The sequence below is a fragment of the Osmerus eperlanus genome, chromosome 14 (assembly GCF_963692335.1).
Source record: "Osmerus eperlanus chromosome 14, fOsmEpe2.1, whole genome shotgun sequence".
Classification (NCBI taxonomy): Eukaryota; Metazoa; Chordata; class Actinopteri; order Osmeriformes; family Osmeridae; genus Osmerus; species Osmerus eperlanus.
The window spans coordinates 9,709,722-9,733,062 of NC_085031.1; the positions used below are offsets into that span (position 1 = coordinate 9,709,722).

General features: G+C 46.1%; 5 protein-coding genes across 5 annotated transcripts; 1 reads left to right on the plus strand and 4 right to left on the minus strand.

Moving 5' to 3' along the window:
* Positions 1–102: 102 nt before the first annotated feature.
* klhl2 (kelch-like family member 2) lies at positions 103–7,082 on the minus strand. The gene is made up of 15 exons (XM_062477327.1): positions 6,693–7,082; positions 6,154–6,279; positions 5,690–5,796; positions 5,443–5,564; positions 4,992–5,154; positions 4,396–4,505; positions 4,193–4,309; positions 3,882–4,031; positions 3,346–3,463; positions 3,040–3,237; positions 2,830–2,931; positions 2,488–2,616; positions 2,222–2,362; positions 1,951–2,094; positions 103–1,570 (listed from the first exon to the last, which is right to left on the minus strand). The coding sequence occupies exons 1-15, from the start codon at positions 6,758–6,760 to the stop codon at positions 1,542–1,544; spliced, it is 1,824 nt and encodes a 607-aa protein (XP_062333311.1). The 5' UTR covers positions 6,761–7,082; the 3' UTR covers positions 103–1,541.
* A 341-nt stretch (positions 7,083–7,423) lies between these two features.
* On the minus strand, positions 7,424–9,015 carry med28 (mediator complex subunit 28). The gene is made up of 4 exons (XM_062477389.1): positions 8,712–9,015; positions 8,158–8,224; positions 7,968–8,080; positions 7,424–7,846 (listed from the first exon to the last, which is right to left on the minus strand). Exons 1-4 carry the CDS (start codon positions 8,952–8,954, stop codon positions 7,643–7,645), a joined length of 627 nt encoding a protein of 208 aa, XP_062333373.1. The 5' UTR covers positions 8,955–9,015; the 3' UTR covers positions 7,424–7,642.
* Positions 9,016–9,149: 134 nt separating this feature from the next.
* On the minus strand, positions 9,150–12,748 carry lap3 (leucine aminopeptidase 3). The gene is made up of 12 exons (XM_062477343.1): positions 12,529–12,748; positions 12,161–12,276; positions 11,995–12,049; positions 11,798–11,903; positions 11,469–11,628; positions 11,154–11,318; positions 10,818–10,976; positions 10,511–10,635; positions 10,080–10,271; positions 9,841–9,920; positions 9,606–9,718; positions 9,150–9,496 (listed from the first exon to the last, which is right to left on the minus strand). The coding sequence occupies exons 1-12, from the start codon at positions 12,619–12,621 to the stop codon at positions 9,310–9,312; spliced, it is 1,551 nt and encodes a 516-aa protein (XP_062333327.1). The 5' UTR covers positions 12,622–12,748; the 3' UTR covers positions 9,150–9,309.
* Positions 12,749–13,118: 370 nt separating this feature from the next.
* Positions 13,119–14,645, minus strand: clrn2 (clarin 2). The gene is made up of 3 exons (XM_062477382.1): positions 14,163–14,645; positions 13,816–13,995; positions 13,119–13,583 (listed from the first exon to the last, which is right to left on the minus strand). The coding sequence occupies exons 1-3, from the start codon at positions 14,413–14,415 to the stop codon at positions 13,315–13,317; spliced, it is 702 nt and encodes a 233-aa protein (XP_062333366.1). The 5' UTR covers positions 14,416–14,645; the 3' UTR covers positions 13,119–13,314.
* Positions 14,646–15,320: 675 nt separating this feature from the next.
* Positions 15,321–23,297, plus strand: tapt1b (transmembrane anterior posterior transformation 1b). Its single transcript, XM_062477330.1, has 14 exons — positions 15,321–15,514; positions 16,455–16,585; positions 16,768–16,886; positions 17,167–17,329; positions 17,435–17,570; positions 17,780–17,877; positions 18,004–18,073; positions 18,175–18,255; positions 18,411–18,520; positions 19,718–19,777; positions 19,867–19,935; positions 20,126–20,202; positions 20,441–20,613; positions 21,225–23,297. Exons 1-14 carry the CDS (start codon positions 15,337–15,339, stop codon positions 21,470–21,472), a joined length of 1,713 nt encoding a protein of 570 aa, XP_062333314.1. The 5' UTR covers positions 15,321–15,336; the 3' UTR covers positions 21,473–23,297.
* Positions 23,298–23,341: the final 44 nt, after the last annotated feature.

Here is a 23,341-nt window from a genome sequence, read left to right on the forward strand (position 1 = left end):
TTCACCTCACTATAGAAACAATCAACTAATTACATCATAGGTGCACTGCTAATGCAAGTTTAGTATTCTTTTCTCTTTTTTGTCAAATTGCCACGCTGTCCATCTGCAATAAAAAGTAGAAGCAGAGCCAAATAACGAATATATACCCACATTCATTTATGTTAGATATAAATACAAGAAGCATATTTATTAATGAGAATACAAAATAAGTAATGAAACAATTTCAAAGATCATTACACAACATTCCTTGATACACGGACTGGAGACGGAGGCATCAGTACTACTAGCAATACTTAAAAAAGGGTCAGGCAGAAAGAAAGCAGAGGATTCAAAAGAAGAAAAGAGCAAAATACATTTGAGAGAACAAAAAGGGAGAGGTTTGGTCACTTTCCTGAAAGATAGCAAAGATAGATTGATAGAAAGACAGAAAAATGGATAGTGTTCAAAATAAATTGACATAAATAGAGAGAGAGATAGAAACATTCATATCAGGTCAGGGTGCAGTAGTAGTTAACAAGACCCCTACACAGATGTAGTGTGGTTAGGAGTCAGGTTAGAGGGTGGAGGTTCGGACCATGCAGAAGTTCAGCCATGGTATGTGCTACCAGCCAGTTTCAGCAACAGTCTCATCACAACGGGTTAAAAACATCCACCAATCCCATTCCCTTCTTGTCTTTTGGCACCATGACACTAAGCACCTTTTCCTTAAAATCACTTCTTTTTTTTCTTCTTTTCAAAACAGTCAAGTTTATCTTCCACATTCCTCCCCTGAAATGTACAATTTCTACAATCACGTCCGTTACAGTTGTTATAAACAATGTGTTAGCTTCAAAATGGCACCCTATTCACCAATGAAGTGCACTACTTCCGATGGGAGCTACTTAGGGATAGCCTTACACTGTAAATCTATGGTAAACAATAAGCATCTAACTGGAGAATAGGGTATCATTTGAGACCGTTTTAGGTCAGCCATGTTTTAAGCACTGTTAGAGCACTGTGTCAAGCTCTGAGTGAGACAAGTCGTCACCACAGACTCATGGGCTCACACTTGGACATGTACGCACGCAAACACACACTTACACAGGCACGTGCACACACACACCTCCACGCACCATAGCGAGGATGGAAATGAACGTGGCAGAGAATCTGCGCAAATGATCAACAGTCCTTCTAAAAAGAACAAGATCAAAAGTCTCCCATCAAATCATTGCAGCAACATTAAGACAATGTTACTTCTTGAGTGGCCTTGAGTAACTTCTCGGCGATGTCGCAATGGCTTTCGAGAGGCAACTGAAGCTCCTCCGTCCAGCAAAACTGGAATCCTGCTTCCAAAACGTTAAAAAAACACAACCGCGGTCTGACTCAGCCGTTCCAAAGCGCTACCGTCCTCCCGTTCTTTAAGTGCAGTCATCTTCATCATCCTCCTCCACATCCTTGGTGCCTATGGAGGCAACTTCAGGTGGATGTGCAGACAGACCCTTGGTTAGGTTTCTGCAGAGAGACGCGCTCTCTTCAAACAGCAGCTGCAGATCTCAGATCAGTCATAAAGGCTTGTCAATTACCGTCACTCCTGTGGAGCAGTCAACACACACACACACACACACACACACACACACACACACACACACACACACACACACACACACACACACACACACACACACACACACACACACACACACACACACACACATCAGGTTTTTATAATGCGGATAACACATAGTTTCAGACCTAAGACAAGTAGGTATTAATGTAATCCATATTGTTTTGGGAGATTTTGGTTTAAGTAGACATGGAGGGTTTTGTTATGTTTGTGTATTTCTGGTAACAATGTAATTAGTAAGAATCAGAACTGACTCAGTCCACTAGATGGCAGCATATCAGAACAATCTGTGTATTATACCCTTCACCCCAACTTCTCTCCTTGTGTGTGGGTGTGTGTGTGTGTACCTGCGTAGCTCCGCCCCGTACTCATACAGGAAGGCAGTAGTGTCCACTTGTCAGAGCTGGGGTTGTAGAACTCAACTGAGGCCAGGTTACAGCTGCCATCGTCACCTCCAACCACATACAGCAAGTCGTTAACTGCACACACACCTGGAACAAACACACACAAACACAACAATGGTAATAGTGTTTAACACATAACACATTTATGTGGAGCACGACCTTGGGTGTGTGTGTGTGTGTGCGCGCGTGTGCACAACCTTGTGTGAGCGTGTACCTGCGTTGCGTCGACACATGTTCATGTCTGCCACCTGTCTCCAGCTGTTGGAGGTGGGGTCATACACCTCGCAGCTCTTCCTGACCAACGGGCCGTCATGACCTCCAGCTGCATAGAGGAGACCCTTCAGCACTCCAACACCTGTCACACACAGTTTTATAGAACACAAATGAAAAGAACCACCTCCTAACTAAGCTAAACACAACAGGTGTTTGAATCAGAATGCACCTTGTTCGTCTCAGACACACACACACACACACACACACCTGCTCCGCTGCGTCTCGTGCCCATCTCAGAGGTGTAGCTCCAGGTGTTGCTGTTAGGGTTGTAGGCCTCTACTGTACTCAGACACTGTCTGGTGGCACCGTCATACCCTCCCACTGCATACAAGATGCCTGGAACACACAAACACATCCAACTGAGTACGCATCACAGGGAAGGGTACAGCTCAGTGGTAGAGCAGGTAAGGTTGACATTTGAATTCCCCTCTGTATGTCGCTTTGGATAAAAGTGTCTGCTAAAGGAGCACATTGCATTGTCATATGTTCCAAATGTACACGTTTGCGTGTACACACACACACACACATATAGGTGTTAAGCAGACTCACCGTTGACCACGCCCACCCCCACACTGCTGCGCCTGGTGTTCATGGGTAACACATGGAACCACTCGTTGGTCTTAGCATTATACGTTTCCACAGTGGACAGACCTGTGTTCACCCACACACATCCATGAATGCACAAAGCAGGATTTTATGCCCCTAATCACCAGAGGCATCTTCACTATCATTATCACTTAAACTAACACACACGCTTACCTGTGCTGCCGTCGAAACCCCCCACTGCATAAAGTAGTCCATTGAGTACAGCTGCCCCTAACGTCGACCGTCTGTCCTGCATGCTGCTGACACAGGTCCAACGGTCTGTTACCGGGTCATAGCAGTCCACTGTCCGCACGCGCAGCGAGCCGTTAAAACCGCCTACCGCGTACACACACCCACCCACACAAACCACTCCTGCGAACGGAGAGGCAAGTTAGAAAGATATGCACATTAATGCTCGGAGAGACAGACACACAAGCACACACGCGCACGCACACACACACGCACACACACACAGCTTACCTGCTCTGCACCTCCTTGAGGGGAGCTCTGCTAACTGGAACCATCGCTGCTCCTTAAAGTCAAAACACTCCACGCTCCGGATGGCCTTGGGAGCCTGGCCCCCAACCACCACCATCACCTACAACACAACCCATGAAGAACACAACCACCACCATCACCTACAACACAACCCATGAAGAACACAACCATAACACAACACAAACACAACTGAAACACAACTACAGTTTAACCATAACCCCAATATAACCAAAATCACTACCACACTGTAACCACAATATAACCAAAGCACAACCCTTAGCACAGGGGTGGGCAACTTTGGTCCTCGAGAGCCGCTGTTTTAGATGTTTCCCTGCTCCAGCACACCTGTTTCAAATGAATGGGTTGTTACCAAGCTCTGTGGAAGCCGGGTAATGACCATTCATTTGAATCAGGTGTACTGGAGCAGGGAAACATCTAAAACATGCAGGACAGCGGCTCTCGGGGACCAGGGTTGGCCACCCCTGCCTTAGCAGATGCCGAAGCAGTGAGGGCATTACCTTGGGGCAGCAGGCAGGCGTCCTCATGCGTGTGCGGGCAGTCTTCATCAGGGCCCGCTGGTCGGCCGGGAGCAGGTGGTATTTCATGGCCTCGATCAGGAAGTCTTTACAAGCACTGCTGTTCTTCACAAGAGCCTCCTCCTCCACGCGCTGCAACCACCAATCACAGATGCATGTGCGGCTGGATCAGGAAACACTTTGTCAACAGCTAAAGGATTAGAACTTTAACATTTTAATTGCTGCTAATGAGGGTTAGCCGGTTGCCTCTGAAGTGGATATGTTAGCACACATACATGCGCACACACACACACCTGCACCAGGTATTCCCGAGAGAGTAGGGGGAGGCGAACGTGTTCCATGAGGTGGGCCAGGTGCTCCTGACGAACATCTTTGTCATGGTTTACCCAGGCTATGACCGCCTCAAACACCTACACTCACCACACACAAAACAAAGTGTATTTCTACAGGTCTCTGATTATAATCAACTTGATTGCAACCCTATTTGTGTATGTACCTTCTCCTCTGAGGGGATGGTGAGTTTGTCACTAGCAATGAGGCTGGAAACCTGCTCCATGCCCAGATTTAGGAACTCCTCGCTCCCGACCACATCAGCAAAATGTTGCTCTGTGGACAGACAACAGACAGACAGATGTTCAGCTTTGGGGAAGATTACTGTGGACACCAACAAAAAACACTAATTTAACTACACACACATGCCTTCTGACCTGGACAAGTTCCCACACATACACAGAGAGCTCTGACATACACAAATCTCAGACACAGACACCTACACATACCCTCTGACCAAGATATGATTGCTATTTAGAACAGAACCCCCCCCCCCCCCACACACACACACACACACACACACATTAGATGCTTTAAAGCAGAAATGAGGGAAATCAAAGGTTTCTCAGAAATTGTTCATACGTTACTTGTAACACCGTCTAGACCTTGTACACACACACACGCACAACTCCGACTACACACACACGCCCATTGACCAGAGTGAGTTTCCGGTTTAGAACAGAACCCCCCCCACCTCCCACACACACGCAAACACTCTCTGACCTCAATATGTTTTCTAGTTCAGTAAAGACACACACCGACCTGCATAAGTGTTGGCCTGGGTGAGCAGCTGGCAGCAGGCATGCAGATCTGCAAAGGCCCTGATGCCCAGGCAGTTGGACGGGTGGAGCTGGGAGCTGAGGAACTCACAGCACGCCCTCCTGACCTCCGTCAGCTGGAGCAGACCCGCCGCCGGCAGCAGCGCCTGAGAACGCAACAGGCAGGGTATAGATATCACGTGTATGGATATGTACGTTAGAAGCAGCCAGGGTGTATATACATATGTGTGGTACGTAGTACAATCTGTACCCACAAACAAACCTTGTTTGCTGTGAGCTAAAGTACAATATGATTGTTAAAATTGACATATGCACACATATAGTGAGATCCAAGCTATCTATACATTAACACAGGTGATGAGTAGGCGTGGGCAATGAGTAAACTCACTGTTTACTTTGACTGCTGTGTGTGTCTGTGTGCTGTCTATGTTTACCTGTACATTGTCTTCTGTGACTTGTATCTCGGCTGTGTAAATGTAGTCTACCAGCAGTCCAAGAGTCCAACCATCCACCTCCTTTATCCGCACGCGCTTCGCCCTGCTTTCTGCCATCTCGCCTACACACACACAACGCACATGCAACACACACACACACACACACACACACTTTGATTGGAATAAAAGTGTATAATATAGGATATCATGTGCTTATTTCATTGATTGCTGAGAAACACACACACACCTGTGAACATGGCATGGAAGTAGGGGCTTCCAGCAGCCAACACTACTCTGTGAGCAGCAAGCTCCACGTCCTCAGCTACTATGGTCACGTCACACAGAAGGTTCTGACTAAAAGAGAGGGAAAGAGAGGAATAGAGAAAAGGTTGAGTTTAATAAAGAAATGAGGTGAGAGCAAAAGATAGTTATTATTGTTATTTATTGTTAGTTTATTAAACTAATAAACCTAAATCATCCTGTGCTGGTCCTTCTCGTTATCTAAACAGGTAACTTTAGATTGTGTTACACATGAAAACGTCATGTAAGAAAAACAAGGAGTTGTTCAGACACAGTTGGAACCCTTTATCCAAATGATTGAGATGTTTTAACATTGTGCCCTTCAGTGTGTTTATTAAAGCAGGGATGCTTGACTGATAGGAGTTGAATGTGTCACAAGTGTGTGCGTGTGTGTGGGTGAGCGTGTGTTACCTGCGTAGTTCGTTCATAACCCTAAAGGCCTTCTTCATGTGCCGAGGGTTGAGAGTGACTGATCCCTGCTTCTCTCCCCCATCCTCCTTACCATCCAGGACTGTGTGTGTGCACAGCTTGGTACATCTAAGACACACACACACACACTTTATCTCTAATAGCTGGGCCAGTAGTTCTGAAGAGTTTATTATTCAGTCCTCTAAATTATAAGAATATTAATGAGAACACAACAGCACCCTACCCTATGAATATTTCACACCATCACACACGCGCGCGTAAGCACGCCCCGGCACCCATGCACGAGATGTCACAGCATAACTTGCCTAACATTTCTCACGTACTGTAAATGTAACCCTCAAACACCCCCAATATTACTTGTGTACCATAACAATGAAGGGATATGCCTTTGACAAAACACGCTGACCAGGAAGTGGGTTTGTTATTGGCAAACCCGGCGCTCTATCAATGCGGCATCATCATTCACAATGTTATTGTCAGCTGCTGTTACTGACCTGCCCAACACATTCACACAAACTTACAGCGGATGAATGTCCATGTTGTCGGGGCTTTTCAGTGACTGAAAACTGGGGCCAGTGGTGTACACCATTCCATATCAAAGCGGATTTCTTGATTACACGAACAAATCCCGACAACGATTTTTTAAGGCAATGCAGCGCACACGCACAACAGCCGTCTTCAGAGCAGTGTCTCATACGGCTAGATTCGCTGCGGTGACACACCAACACACGTTACGTTACAATTCCGCTGGTTTTATGTTTGCACGTCGGTCGAAGAAGGCTGACCACAGAGTTACCGCTAACAAGCTACTCTGTTCCCAGGTGTGAAAAAGGACGGTGGCTTTAGACGGGTTACCTGTTATTTTTCCGGTCGCTGATTAAAATGCACAAACAAGGATATGTCGGCAGACATTTCTCAAATCTACCAAGGGCCTTGGCAAGAAAGGCACTGTCTCCCTCTAGCTGTGGAAGACTGCTGCAGCATTGGAATCAACATGACTTCAGCCGCTTTTCATCCCATTGTGCATATCATCCGCTATAATAACTCAAATGCAGTCGTTTTCCCTGCTGTTGATACAATTAATTTAATGCAATTATAAAGTAATTAGATTAAAATAAATGCTGGAATATTAGGCAATACATTACTAGCATAATATACCAGGGAATGTTGGGAAGATTGTATTTCTTCGATTGAGAAAGTATTCCTTTTCACGTTCCAGTGTTATTTGTCGTAACACAAAACAAATACAATATACAAATGGCACATCCCATTTATTCTCAATACAAAAGAAATATAGGCCTAGTTATCCCACTGGAAATATATACACAACTCAAAGGGAAACAGTTAAGAATGTACATAGTAATATGAACTATTGAGTAAATTTGCTGTTTTCAGATCTGAACTTCTGAACCACTGTGGAGAAGGTTCAAGCTGATGGTGTCCACGCTGTCTAGATGAATGTGTGTGTGTGTTAGTTGGGCTTCATGGGAGCCGGAGGGAGGCTGGCAGAGGCCTGCTCCAGGAAGGCTAGTGGGCCTGGGGGAGGCAAGTCGGTGGGTTTGCGGTGCTGAACGCTCACATCCTCCAGCACCTGCTGCCAGTGGTGCAGCTTGGATAGGTGTTTCTGAACCAACAGCTCCTTCCTCTGCAGCTCGTTCCGCAACTCAGATACATCCTATTGGGGGAGAGAAAGATAAAGTCTTGTTTATAGACACTGTAGTAGTACAGCAAAGTGTATAGTATTAGTATCGGAGTATCATGCGGTTATATATTATTAGACAGCATCCTTGGTTTACCTCTTTGACAACCTGTTCAGGCCTCTGGACAGACAACTGTAGTCTTTTCTGAAGGAAGAAACATTCTGTCTGCCTGGCAACGTCCAGAAACTTCTGGATACATTGGTCAACCCCTATGGAAACATCACACTTGCATTGTCGTAGGTCACATAAAGTCCCCGCGGCTCAAAGCCAAGTGCTGTGAACGTACCCGTTCTTATCTCCTCCTGGTCGGTCCCGTTAACGTAGTCTTGACTGACGAGGGAGGCAAAGCAGGCCTGCAAATAAAATAGTATTTGTAAATTCCTTTTTACAAACATTGTTTAAAAGGGCAAAAATGGGCAACCTGCGAACTCTGTAGTCAAACGCATTAGAACTGAGTTATATAACGTTACCTATATCTATTCATACAAGTGTGATTGAGGATTAAATTAATACAGCATCATTCCAAGCATGACAACAACGGCACAATGAAGAGTGCATTAATGCTATTACAGTAGCTACTACTACATCAGCTACATTTCATTTGTTCATCTTGTGATTAGATACGAGCTTCAGTCGCAGTTCATAACAATTTTCCGATAAACCAAGTAAGCGACCTAGCCGGATCAACTTAGCTAGAATTACGTAGCAAGAGATCAACAATCGAGCTACAGCAGCTAGCCTAGTCTAGTTGCTAGGATGTGATGTTCCCGACTACGGTAGTCGTAGTTAGCCTTGCTAACACTAGCAGCCGCCCCCTAGATTTACGTTACTGTACAGTACCTCGAAAGATGCCTCTAGATCATCCACCAAAGTGTTATTTCCCTGAACTCGTCCTCCTGGTGGACCGGGCAGTAAACCCGGCTGTCCCGGCCCCCCAGTACCTCCGACAGGGTGAGGACCAGTCGGTTGTTGGCCGGGAAACATTCCACCCATGGAAGAAGCCATCTTTGAAATTACTTTATACAGAACACGCATGCGCAGTGGATGGTGATAGTTCACAGAAAACACATTATGCACATTCATTAGTTTATATCCAAACTAAAATTGTGATACAACTAAATGTATTAACATACAATTAATTAATTAATGTTACATGGTTCAGTTCAATTCAAACAAAAAATATTGTACAACCAGCTTTGCTCAGGTGTTTGGAACAGTGCTCTGCTCAAACACAATTTATGTATTGTTGAAAAAGTTGTGATAAAGGGCCTGCACAGATCGACTCAGTTGTATTTTAATCAAATATACAATACAAAGTGTTCTTTAAGAAATACTTCTCTACAGTTGACACAAATCTCAAAATCTTTGCCCCTGTTTATGAGAGCTACTTATGCTTTGAATCATTGTTTGCATGCACCTCTCTCAATGTGAGTGTGTGTCATGATTGGTTAGCCAGCCTGGCAGCAAATTCCACCAATGTCCGAGTGGGCCGTCCTGACATTCCTTTCCTTAGGTAGGGAACCTCGTCCTTATTGCTCATCACCCCAGCAATGTCCAGATGTGCCCAATGAGGCGACGTCACAAATTCTTTCAGAAACGCAGCCGCTGTGCAGGCTCCACCAGACCTAGACACATACACACATGACACAGGTTCCACCAATACTCACACCGTAAGCACTTAGCAAACACAAACACTTGGAGTTCAACATGAGCTGCCATGACTCATGAGCTTACCGACTATACTTCCCAACGTTGTTGAGGTCAGCCAGCTGGCTGTCAGTCACCTGTCGGGTGTAGTGTTGGAACAGGGGCATCCTCCATACTCTGTCCCCTGTCACCACACTGGCCTGGAAACAGACATCACCACACACATCAACAGAGTGGGCTTGTTACTCAACATTGACTCAGATTAGCATCAGATGTCAGCCCTTAAATGTTTTTGTGTGTGTGTGTGTGTGTGTGTGTGTACCTTGTGGAGTTCATTCCAGAGCCAATCAGAGTTTGTAAACACTCCTGTTGCTGCTGAACCCAAAGCAACATCCATTGCCCCTGACAGAGGAAGAGAAACATATCTATAGCTCAGTATTGTTTGATTTTACAAACATATCTATTAGATCAGCTTTTAACCTTTTATGTAAATTAGCTTAGCATCATCAACCTTTATAAACACATTTATGAACTTAGCATCATCAGCCTATGCAAGCCTACCAGTTAGTGTGGCAGCGTTGACGATTGCCCGTGGGTTGAAGCTGTGAGCGTAACAGAGTGCGTCAGCCAGAATCAGTCTGCCCTCAGCATCGGTGTTGTCCACTTGAATTGTCTTTTCATTCTTGGCCCTGACCACATCACCTGGCTTGTTGGCCTTCCCACTGGGCATGTTCTCACAAAGAGGGGCCAGGCCTAATGAAGAGAGAGAGAGAAGGGCAAAGGGAGGAAGGAATAGAGAGAGGAAAAGAAAGAAGAGAGGGAGAAACACCAGAGTGAAAGACAAACGACAATAGAGGGGAAAGGGTGAGGACAGAAGACAAAAGTTTGGTGTGTGACGTTTATTACGCACACACTGTTTTGTGAGTAACATAAATCCAAAACAACACATTCCATCTGTAACGACCACCCAGTTCACCAGCCAGCAGCCTCACCAATGATGTTGATTGGCAGCTTGAGAGCCGCTGCTGTGACAATGGAGGCACACACAGTAGCAGCTCCTCCCATATCAGCTCTCATGGCATCCATACCAGAAGAGGGCTTGAGAGAAATACCACCACTATGGAGATAAATAGAAAGAGAGAGAGGGGGGGGGTGTAGATAAAAGACAATTGGCAAGAGAGACAGGACGAAAAGCAGAAAGAGAGAGGGGGAGAGTCCGTAAAAGGGAGAGAAGGATATCCATGGCCAAATCCTTGATGAGGTAAGTGTCTACGCTGCAAGGGAGGTGTGCGTGTTTACCTGTCGAATGTGATCCCCTTGCCAACCAGCAGCAGTGGGGTGTGTGTGTGGTCAGGGCAGCCGTTATAGTGCAGCTCCAAGAAGACAGGGGGCTCCTCCGAGCCTTTGGACACACTCAGGAATGCCCCCATTTTCTGCTCTTCTATCCATCCCTGAGGCCTGAACACACACAGATTGAAAGAATATGCAATTTGTTACAGTAGCTGAAAAGCCTGTGTCAATGCAGTATACACACAAACATATTTCACATACAAAGCTTTGACAAATGACAACAAATCCTTTACAGTAGCTAAAAAAGGTGGTATTCATTCAGTATACATTCGCACACACTCCTACCTCTTGTGGACAGTGACTCTGTCAGCGTAGGGTGACAGTTTCTGCTCGATGGTGTCTGCGAACACGGTAGGGGTGATGTAATTAGCTGGAGCCTCCATGAGTAGACGGGCCAGATTCTGGCCTTCACCATATAGGATTCCCTTCTCCCACCCTGCCACGTCTGCACTGGGAGGAACACACACGTTAGTGCGCAAGTGTGTGACAGTGTAATTGTCCACATACCATTGAGCTAAACGTGTGCGTGCATCAATATATGTGTGTGTCAGATTGGGTGTCAACCAAACTCAGCTCTGATGGTTTTCTGTGCGCGTCTACCTCCTGTGTGGTTGCGTGGTGACTCTGGGTTTTTTCTTGGTCTTGAGGTCATCATAGTGGAACAGTCCAAGCACAGCACCTTCTGCAGCCGACTGGGCATCACCACACCCATCCACCTCCGCATGGCTCACCTCAAGGTCCTGGAGCAGCCTGCAACCAGCTGCCATCACCCACGTAAATAAAATAAACCACAAGCAATTCACGTGGACACACACCTATGAAAACATTTCCAAAACATACCCATGCCCACAAAAATATGTATGTGTACACACACAGAAACATGGCTATATCAGCTGGAGACCTGTGACGCATGAGCAGGTGTGTCTTACCTGACACTGCTGCTCTGATGTTCTCTTTGCATGTGTCCCAGTATTCCGTTCCACACACACCTGCGTTGTTCTTACCCAAACCCACCACCGCTACACACGGAAAATCCTGCAGTGGTCGCACACAGCCACACAATAAATAACACAGCAATACATTTGCTGGCTGTAGCATCTGGATATCTGTCTTATCTCATGGTTACCTCGTGGACACCGTAGAATATCCTGTTTTTGCCCTTCTTTAGTGGTGGCCCAGATCTGCAGATACATGAAAAGGGCTTACGTCAACCAAACAACGGGGATACATGTATCTGGAATATTTATGTCTTTTTGGATGTGTATCCAAACATAAGTATGTTTATGGGTCACATTTTCAGCATCTCGGTGAGTTTGCCAGACAGGGCACGGTCAAAGGCTGCAGTTGCCTCTGTCAGCTGGAAGGTGCTACCCTCTTTTCCTTCATCATACACGCCCAATACCAAACCCTGTCAAGGCAAACATAGCACTGGTTAGGATGAACTTGTTTGTAGACAGCGGATTTGTGTCAGTTCACTCTTCTTTCACTGTCAGTAATGAACAGAATTATTTGCATTTACAACGGGCTCTCTGCTTTCTCTCTCACACACATCACGACACAAACCTTTGCTGGCCATTAAAGGAAGGCAATCTGCAGTCAGTCAACCTTAGCTAGCCCGTAGCCTACGTAGACACCTAGCTGAAAGCATTTTGAAACTTACTTTTCTGGCATTCCAGTTGTTTTGTGACGCAGAGAAATACCGGCAATGCTGTCTCTGAACCGCCAACAAAACCCCTCTTCTTAACGAAAGCATTTTTATTTGAGGATGAACTGTCTTCTGGGATGTTTTAACGTAAATTACATGTGTGGAAGGTTGTCCTCGAATTGTCGCATGCTACACGTCAGTGGCAGGCGACGACATTACAATTGCACTCTGTCGCCATCTGCCGACGACAATGATACAGTTCTTCAGTTGAGTTTTTCAGATCCATGCTTTTGTATTAAAATTGTAAAAAATATGTATACTGAAATTCTGCAGTTATACGTCGTGTGTGAAATGTACTGCAGTTGGGATGCAAAGGGACCATTTCAGAATGGGACCTCCCATTCAGTGTCATTTTAACAAATATGGTTTACATGTTTACATTTACATTTAGCAGACGCTCTTATCCAGAGCAACTTACAGTAAGTAGGCTACAGGGACATTCAAGTAGGGTGAAGTGCCTTGCCCAAGGACACAACATAATTGAGCATGGCCGGGAATCGAACCGGCAACTTTCTGATTAATAGCCCGATTCCCTGACCGCTCAGCCTCTGACCCCTTATGGTCCACTGTGTCAAGTCCGGAATACACCATGCGCTACTCAAATCAGTCACACAGTTAATCAGACCAGTTGATCAATTCCTAATGGAAGGACACAACAATGCTACAACAGCATTCGTGTGTGAGCCCTGTACTGCACATGCTTAAGTGTGTGTGTCTGTTTGTATCCCTGACAGGAAATAGTCAGTAGAGCAGGTCGAGGGCAGTGATGGTGGGCTCCTCTGGTTTCTTGTTCTGTCGTTTGGGCAGCTTGATCCTGCTCATGGCAACCACGCCACAGATGGCAGCGTGCGTGCCGATGCTTCCAATGCCCAGCCAGAAGGACCAATCCAGGCCCTCGTCTAGGACAGCGAAGGTGAAGAGAGATTCCTTGTAGTTGGCCACACGTTCTGTCAGACTGTAGCACCTCATGGAAGCCAGGAAGCACAGCACAGCTAATGCCGCAAAGAAGGCTGGAGGAGGAAGGGAGGTTGAGAGGGAGGGAAATGTGTGTGTGGGGGGACAGTCAAAAAGAGAGAGCAAGAGAGAGAGGAGAAGAGCGTAAAGGTAGAGGGGGGCAGAGAAAGGAAGCAAGAGGAGAGAGTGGGGAGTGAGGTACATGATGCGGGGTGGAGAGGGTGGAAAGCTTAGTTTCTGCAAGTGTTTCTGCATGTGTTTACACATGTGCTTGGGTGTGAGTCATACCAGAAATGCAGTTCCAGAGGTAGAGGCCCCGGGGCCCTTTAATGCTCTGGTAAGGAACCTTCCTGGCATTGTAAATGCAGAAGGACAGACTGACCAGGGCGAAACCAACAGCAACCAGCAAAAACAGAATCACCATCACATGAAGACCACCGTTTAAAGTCCGCACCAGGTTAGGGAAAACTGTACGATAAAACAGATTTATATTAATACAGGTTGACCTCTGACGTCAGTTATTGACCTCAATACAATCAGATGATCTGGTTATCGTCATCTGACGGATGTAACGCATGCACATACACACACACACCCACACACACATGCCCATAGGGGCATAGGCCTACACTTACTGTAAATTTTGGAACGACGACTCCCGAGGCCACACCTATGGGTCTTCCCGCCCTGGAAGAGCCCGTAATAGATGTCTCCGGTGAACTGCGTAAGCTCAGGGTTAGATGCATTTACAAGGTCTACGCCAGTTTTACACAAAATCCGTCCGGTAACCCACCGTTCCGATGCGAGCGCTACCACCAGCAAAGCAACGGAAGCGATGCAGAGTAATGAGGCTACCGAAAACGTAATCCGCTTCCACAGCGCAGGCATTTTACAGCCAGTTGGCCCACGAGACCATTTTGCCCCTATAACACGACCCAGACTCCAGGGTGTGTTTGTGTGTGAGAGAATGGCGCTCCTTAAATCGTGTAGGCTGCACACATTCACCCTACGTATCCCCACGGCGTAATAGGCCTATACCTGTTAGACCCATGCGACTGGAGTTTTTACAATAAAGGATAAACAAAAAACAGCTGCTTACCGAGCTGCGGCCGTGTGGTTACAGGAACAGAAACCGAATATATGGCGGTCAGAGAGATCTCTTACCAAGAGAAACACAATCCCTGCCCAGCCCGCGCGCTTCGGTTCTCAGCCAATCCCCCTGTCCTCCTCAATCCTCTGAGCGTCTCTTTTTTTAATCAATGGGCGTAATGTACCGTAGCCTAAATTGTCCTTTAGAAAGACAATTTAGTCATAAATGTCACGTTGTTGGTTGTCAACGAAGGTCAGCATTGATGTGAGGCGTGACCTCAGGAAAGGTCAGGTTAACAAAGACATGAAATACAAAGGCATTTGCCAGGCAAAAGATTAAACGTCAACATGATTTATACTGGGGTTTGAAAATGGAAAATGTAACTTTAAAAAAGCTAATTTGGTCCACCAGCAATCAAGCAGTCCAAACCGTTGACAGTCAGTGGAAATATTGCTCTTGGGATCCATAGCCATCTTTTCAGGAACTCAGGTGGGATCTAGGCTATAGCAAAGGCAAGACCAGAGGCCAGAGTCTGGTCCACAGCCATAGGCTAATCAGATTGTTGCAAGCAGGGCCAGGGCAAAACTGGTTTACAGCAGAATTAACACTTAGGCCTGAAAATTAAGACACTGACGCCGCTCTGTGGAGACCCCATGTAACTACATTTTAAGACTAATGCCTGACATTAGCGTCACCACCACAGCTGAGTTTAGGTGAAGATGGCGGACTCGGTTGCATCGGGGCTTGGAGAGGAAAAGGAGACAGAGAAGGAGGACAAGGAAAGGGAAAAGCATGCATCTAAGAGCGAGAAGAGGAGGGAGAGTTCTGAAGTGACGGAGACATTGGGGTTCTTTGACAAAAATGGTAGCAGAAAGGGCAAGAAACGCAACCTGTCCGGTGAGTGGAATCCGGACCAGCAGTGTGAAATTCAGCCAGCTAGCTGTCAGTGTGGCACACATTTGTTATGCTTTCCACATCTGCGATGTCAGCTGCGCGCTCTCAACAATCCATGCAATGGCATCCCACTAGTTGCATGTGCTATCTGTTTACTCTTATGTATTACTGTAACGTCTGCTTATAGCTAGCTAACGTTCGTCAGAATGTGGCTAGCTAAGTAGCTAGCTCAGAAGTATGTAGCTAGTTCACGAGACGATGCTGGATTTAGCTAGCAAAACTGCTAACGTTGTTAGCTATCTTGTTACTTCATCTAATGTATACGTTGTCGTCTGAACTCTGCATCTGTCTTATAAGGATCCCGTTTCCTAGTTGGTTAAAGCACTATCAGGCATGGCATCTCGCTATGCACGGGCCATAAGAAAGCACTTATTGTTCTTAAGATATGTATGAATTTATAACTTGAATGCTAGTTGTGTAGAGTAGACTGTCGTAAACTTTAATTGAATCTAGCACAGATGGCATTGGATACTTGCCCAGGTTAAATGTTTGTGTGCGGGCACACGCGATAGCTAGGTTCTTTAAGGACAGTCAGGTGATTGAGTTAAGCCAACAGCCCAGCAGTGTAGTCCAGCTAATATTTGTCCAGCCTGACTGAGGTCACATTCGCATTTTGGTCTCTTACTAAAAAAGGGAAAGGATAGGGTCAGAGGCCAAGATGAGAAAATATAACCAGCTTGTGCAGGACTTTTTGAGCTACTTTACGAGATAAAAATAGTTTTTAGCTTTAACTTTAGCACCCTGACTACAAAAGTAACCACTGAGTTTAATCACATAGTCTAAGCTTAGTCAGAGCTTGGTTTGTCACTTCACATCTGTAGTAACAACTATATTCTCTCTCCACCTCCCTTTCTTTGTTTCTCTTTCCTCAATCTCTTTACAGACCTGTCGTTGGTCAGGTTTATCAGTGCCGAGCTGACACGAGGTTACTTCCTGGAACACAATGAGGCTAAATACACAGAGCGCAGAGAAAGGGTCTACACATGCCTCCGCATCCCCAAAGAGCTGGAGAAGGTAAACTTACGAACACACACACACACACACACACACACACACTCTCTCTCTCAAACACACACACACTCTCTCTCAAACACACACACATTCCAAAAGGTAATTCTGGGTAAACTAGGGTGATGCTGGAAAACAAATAAAGTAATGCTTCTGAATTAAGTGACATTGTTTCTCTGTCTGTGTAGCTGATGACCTTTGGCTTCTTCCTGTGCCTGGATGCCTTCCTCTATGTGTTCACCCTCCTGCCCCTCAGGGTGCTGCTGGCCCTGCTGAGACTACTCACACTGCCCTGCTGCGGCCTGGGGTAACACACACATGCACACATGCACACTCACACATATTCATGCATAAGTACACGCTTGCACAAAATACAAGACCAAACAAATAAAGTTGCAGCCAGACTGATAATTAGGTTGAGTGAAATACCGCCGTCTGCCTGCAGGGGGCAGCATGGCACTGTCTGTCTGGGGTACAATTTCACTGAAGGACCAGCCATAGCACGGGTTCGTGACAAGATTATTTACTGCATTTAACCTATCACTCTCTCTTATGTATTTCTGGATGATGCGTGTGTGTGTGTGCAGCGGGTCGCGCCTGCTGCAGCCGGCCCAGGTGTGTGACGTGCTGAAGGGCTTCATCATGGTGCTGTGTTACTCCATGATGAGCTACGTGGACTACTCGATGATGTACCACCTGATCAGGGGACAGTCTGTCATCAAGCTCTACATCATCTACAACATGCTGGAGGTTTGACACGCACATACGACACAGGCACACACACACATGCTCCACCACGCACGCGCACACACACTGACCCCTCCCTCCCTCTCCCTCCCTCCCTGCCTCTCCTAGGTAGCAGACCGCCTGTTCTCCTCGTTTGGCCAGGACATCCTGGACGCTCTCTACTGGACGGCCACCGAGCCCAAGGAGAAGAAGCGAGCTCACATCGGGGTCATCCCTCACTTCCTCATGGCCGTGCTCTACGTCTGTATCCTTACCTGGAACACGTGCGTGAGTGGACAAACGGAGGTGCGTGAGTGGACAAACGGAGGTGCGTGAGTGGACAAACGGAGGTGCGTGAGTGCGTTTGAGGACAGCTTGTGTGTGTCTCTATGCGTTTTCGAGGATGGTGTGTGTGTGTGTGTGTGTGGGGGGGGGGGTTATATTCTCTTCAGAGTTTTCCTCAGCGTGTGTCAGTCCTTCATGCCATCCTCATCATGGTTCAGGCCACCACTCTCAACGTGGCCTTCAACTCACACAACAAGTCCCTGCTCACCATCATGATGTCCAACAATGTAAGTATGCTCACGCGTACACGCGACAAGTTTAAACACACACGTCAAGAAAGGTACACAGAACACTACATTTTCACACAAACACGCAAAGTTGTCTGGTGACTGATGCTGTGTGTGTGTCTGCAGTTTGTAGAGATCAAAGGAAGTGTTTTTAAAAAGTTTGAGAAGAACAACCTGTTCCAGATGTCCAACAGTGGTAAGGAGCAAAACCTGAACAGTTCCACTGCTTTACTTTATTATTATGTTAATACAACATGTTCTGTACAACTAATTGTGTGTGTGTATGTGTGTGTGTAGATATTAAAGAGAGATTTACCAACTACATACTCCTACTGATTGTCTGTCTACGGAACATGGAACAATTTTCTTGGAACCCAGGTAAGAACTTTTTTATATATTACAGTGAGTACCATACCTATCCCTACATCCATCCATCTGTCAATCAATGATAATTATGATTGTGCTTTTATGAAGAGGGTATTACAAGTCACATTGATTAATAGTGCTGATGTGTTACTTGTGTGTGATCCCAGACCACCTGTGGGTGTTGTTCCCTGATGTCCTCATGGTGATTGCCTCCGAGGTCGCCGTGGACGTCGTCAAGCATGCGTTCATCACCAAGTTCAATGACATCACCGCCGATGTAAGTTTGTGCGTGTGGGTGAAGGCTAATTCATACTCTTTGTAAGTATACAGTCATTTAAAATGACAGTTCGTGTAGGCTGATTATGTACAGACCACAATGCCCTGAGTTATGACTGGGCGGCACTACGTGTGTGTGTGTGTGTGTGTGTGCGTGTGCGTGTATGCGCGTGCTTCTGCGTGTATGTGCGCGCACTGGGAGGTTGACCCCTTTAACACTACTGGGGGGACCCTATCATTCTTGTCACTGAGAATAATACTGCCATAATAAAACTTCCACAATACTGTCTCTCTCTGGGGGACACACTTGAATGGCTTGCCTTCATTTCACGAAAATAACCCATTCTCCTGACCTACATGTGTTACCTGTCTACTTCTTGTTGGTTAGCCGGGCAGCCACTTGTGCTAATCATTGAAAAATCCACAATGGAAAGACGACAAGTATGCTCTGACAAGTATGCTCTGGAAGACCTATATTCTTCAAGCTATTGTTGAACGTAGCCTGAGAAAGCAAGCATAAGAAAAGTTGAAGTTGGTATCAATGACACTGATGACACAGTGAGGTCTTCAGACCCTCTTCCTCTCATACTGTCCCTCTTCTTGCCTTCTGTCCAGTTATCTCATCACCTCTTTGTCCCCCCTTTATCCCACTCCTCCCCTGATCTCCTTCAGGGTGGTAACTATGGTAACAGAACCCTAGCCCCCCTCCCAGCCCCCACAGGAAGAGATTAACCCTTTAACCCAGGTGTGTCAAACTCAATCCCACAGGCACTCTACCACAAACCAAATTCACCTTTCCACCTCGTCTGTCAATTTATTTAATCCCTCTCTCCCTGCTCTCCTCTTCCACTCATTCCCATTAGGGAATTACTTATCGTTGACTCCCGTTACAGAATGTAGTGGTCAAAGTTGGGAAATCACACTTTGTGATTCTTATGTTGGCTTTACGCTTAACATTGACCCATTAACCCTTACTCTGTTGAACTCTAAATGAACCTTCCTTGAGCGTGCAAAGATGCTTTCAGCTCGGAGGCACAAACTACAACTCCCTGATGATGGGATGAAAGATATTTCGATTTCGTAGGAAATGGGAAAGGGTTGGTTAGGCCTTTGAAGCACAAGTATAGTTGACTCAAATATTATGTCAACTACTCAATAGGGCATTATGGCTGCTTAATGTCTGTTCTGTGTCACCCAGGTGTACGGGGAATATCGAGCTAGCCTTGCCTTTGACCTCGTCAGCAGCCGACAGAAAAATGTGAGACACAAACACACACAAAGTTACACACACCACACACACACATGCATGCGTACCTTCTGTCTCAACTCTTTGTGTTCTTCCGACAGGCATACACGGACTACAGTGACACTGTGTCCCGAAGAATGGGTTTCATCCCCCTGCCTCTCGCCCTTTTGGTCAGTACCTCCTCATATCTAAGTGGCTGTTGGCCAGTACCTCCTCATCTCTTGAGTGGCTTTAAGCTACCTGCATATTACTGGGGAAATCGACCTGAGGAAACCTAAGAACACGACACCTCTGGAATGATGACTATGTTTACCTTAATGTGTGTGGATTCCATGGTAAGGTTGTTTTGTCTTTTGTCAGTTGATCCGAGTGGTGACCAGTTCTGTGAAGATCCAGGGCTCGCTGTCCCTGATGTGTGTGCTGCTCTTCTATCTGGGGTACGTACGTGTGTGTGTGTGTGTGTGTGTGTGTGCGGAAAAGAACAGTTGTACTCAAGCTTATAAGACTTTTGTCAAAGATTTTGACAATGAATCTTCTAAAAGTTTGCAGCGGAGGTATTCTGTTTGGGGTTTGGTGACAATATGTTAACGTGTGTGCACTGTATGTTAACGTGTGTGCACTGTATGTTAACGTGTGAGCACTGTATGTTAACGTGTGTGCACTGTATGTGTGTAGGATGATCACTCTGAAGGTGTTGAACAGCATCGTGCTGCTGGGGACATCCTGCACGTTTGTCAAACAGGCCAACATGGAGGAGAAGCTCTTCCAGACTCCGCCCTCCGCGTCCTCCAGCCGCGTCTCCTCCCGAGCACACCGTCCCAAACACACACACACCACCCCGCCGCAAGGTAACACACACACGGACCCGGCACCGTGTAATATACACACGCGCTTACAATTTGTGTGCATTTTCCTGATATCCCTCATTCATTTTTTCCTATACCTGTAGCTTCACCTTCTCTCATTATTAGTAGAATTTTTGATTTTTCTCTCCACCTCTGCCTCTTCCCTCAAGCTGCTTCTGCCTCTGCTACCTTGCCTCCTTTGGGTTCGGGGGGTACTGCTCTACCCCTCCCTGTATCCCCCATGGACCTGCTAGTACCTGCCTCCCCCTCCCCTTGCCCCCCTCTCCCCCCTGACCCCCAACCCCTCCCACAAGCAAGTCCAGGTATACGCCTCCTCTGTGCTTTTTTTAAATCTGCTCTTCCCTGCCTTTCATTAACTACCTCCTTCCTTCCCTCCCTCCCTCCTTAACCATGTTCTGCTCTGCATCTCTTCTTTTGTCACACTCTCCCAGTTATGTCAATGAAAACTGTCCACATTGTCAACGACTTGCTGCTTTTAGTTCTGTGAAATCCATTGACTTGATAGCATCTGTTGTATTAGCCACAAGTGGTCATTGCGAAACTGCTGCGATGCTGCATCGAATTCGTGGTAACAGTCACTAACCGTCCCCCAGGTGAGCCAGCAGCAGAAAAGGGAGGCGCGTCAATCATCTCTCAGCCCGCCCACCTGCCAGAGAATCCCGCCCCTAAACTTCCCACCAGTGAATCAGACACCTTCCTGACCACACCCGATGAAGAAGATGATGAAAAGGTCCTGGCGGCAGCGTCTGGAATTGAAGGGGAGGGGCTAAAGCATCGCACGCCCAAAAAAGACCTGCTGGAGATTGACCGCTTCACTATCTGTGGCAACCGCATCGACTGATGCTGCAGCCACACCGTGGCGCTGGAAAGGGCAGGGGTCAGTCTGAGGCCATGGAGCATGCTCTGACTCTGTCTCATGGTGAAACCTTGAGTATTTATTTATATTTATTTATGACTTTATACCCACGGGGGTATACCAGCCTATATGAGGATCCACCTCAGACCCACTGACCTGGCCCTCCAGACCTGGCAGCCAATGAGAGAAGGTGATCCCATGTGTCCTTGGCAACCCTCACCAACCCTGGGTGAACGGCGGTTTTCAGTTAAACACCGCCGCAGAACTACAAAATAAACTTCCAGTTCATTGTGGAAACAAACACACACTCACACACATCAAGTTGTGTGAAGTTGACTTTCTTCAAGTGTCTTGAACGTGACTGGCTGATATCTCGTGTCCTGAACGTGCTCGCCATAACGTCGCTGAAACGTCCCAGCTGGCCTGTGGAAGCGTTCAGAAGCACGACTCCACCTTGTCCATGCCCCTGAGGACTTTCCATCCTTTGATAAGTTCCCCTCAAAGACTGACGTTTTCTCAATTTGTATGGTTTTTAAAAGCTGGAAACAGTCTGAGATTTTCAATGTTTTTAATAGGAATCCCAATACTTGTATACTATGACACGTCAATATTAGTTCAACTACAAAGGCACACGTACACCCAGGCATATATATATTTATATATACATCATTAGAAAACCCAGTCCAAACTCATTCACCCCACTAAAGATAAACGATAATGGACTTTCTCGTCAGTTCTTAGGTGAAGAAATAATTTGAAGAGAAAACGTTTAATTGTTATATGAATCTGGCCCCAAGAACTGTGAAGCTGCAAAGCTGTGAAATGGGCACATTTGTTACTGGAAAATATGCTATTGAAATATTGTTGCTAAGAAAATGCTAATTACGTGTTACGCATAATAGGAGCTATTGACCAGTTTGTAAGAAAACACTAGTTAAGATTTAGAAATTGAAAGCCTGTGAGGTAGATACGCTGGACATTTCATCTAGAAATTATGTTTTCACATAAGCTCCTTATCACTGCAGATCATTCCCCACCCCCTTCGTGTAGTGTACGACAACTAGGAGCACACACACACACACACACACACACACACACACACCCCTGATGCCAGCACATGCACACACACGTACAATATAACCACATGTTGATATCGACTTTGAATCTTAGTGTATCATCAGTGCTTGGATTGATTTAAAACTCAATAACTAAGTGCATGTCAGAGGCATCACACCATATAAATATCAGCTAGCTTGTGGTCCAGCTACTCTGCGGTCTGTAGTATGTACTTGTTCACTTCACTACATGCACTCGGAACCAGGAAGTTGCTGCAGGGAGTATGTTTCTCACTGGAGTGCGAATATTCCTTCACATCGTCCCAGCATAAGGGTGTGTGACACCTTTGTTACATCGTTCTGAACATGGCCATCTTTTCAGCAGTCCTACAAATGATTATGTGCACGCTTATAACAGAACATTTGGTCGATATTTTGGACATTATTACCGGCACACATTTTGTGTTGGTGTGTGGGTGCGTGTGTGTGTGTGTAGATGTGTATGTTGTTCGTATGTCTGTGTTATGTGTATAAGGGAGGCATGTGTATGAGAGGTGTATCAGTTTTATTTCTGCACATGGAGGGACTTATTCTAGCCTCATCCACCTGTGTTCAGCAGAGACAGGATCAGATTAGTTGTAATCTCAGCCTAGACTGTTTCTCATGTCTAACCATGCATCTGTGTCTTTGTAAGAATCAAGTCTTATGACAGGAACGAGGAGGACAATAAAAACTATTTTGTTTTTCTAACTGCAGTCTTTTGTACAAGTCACATACAAATACACACACATACACGCAC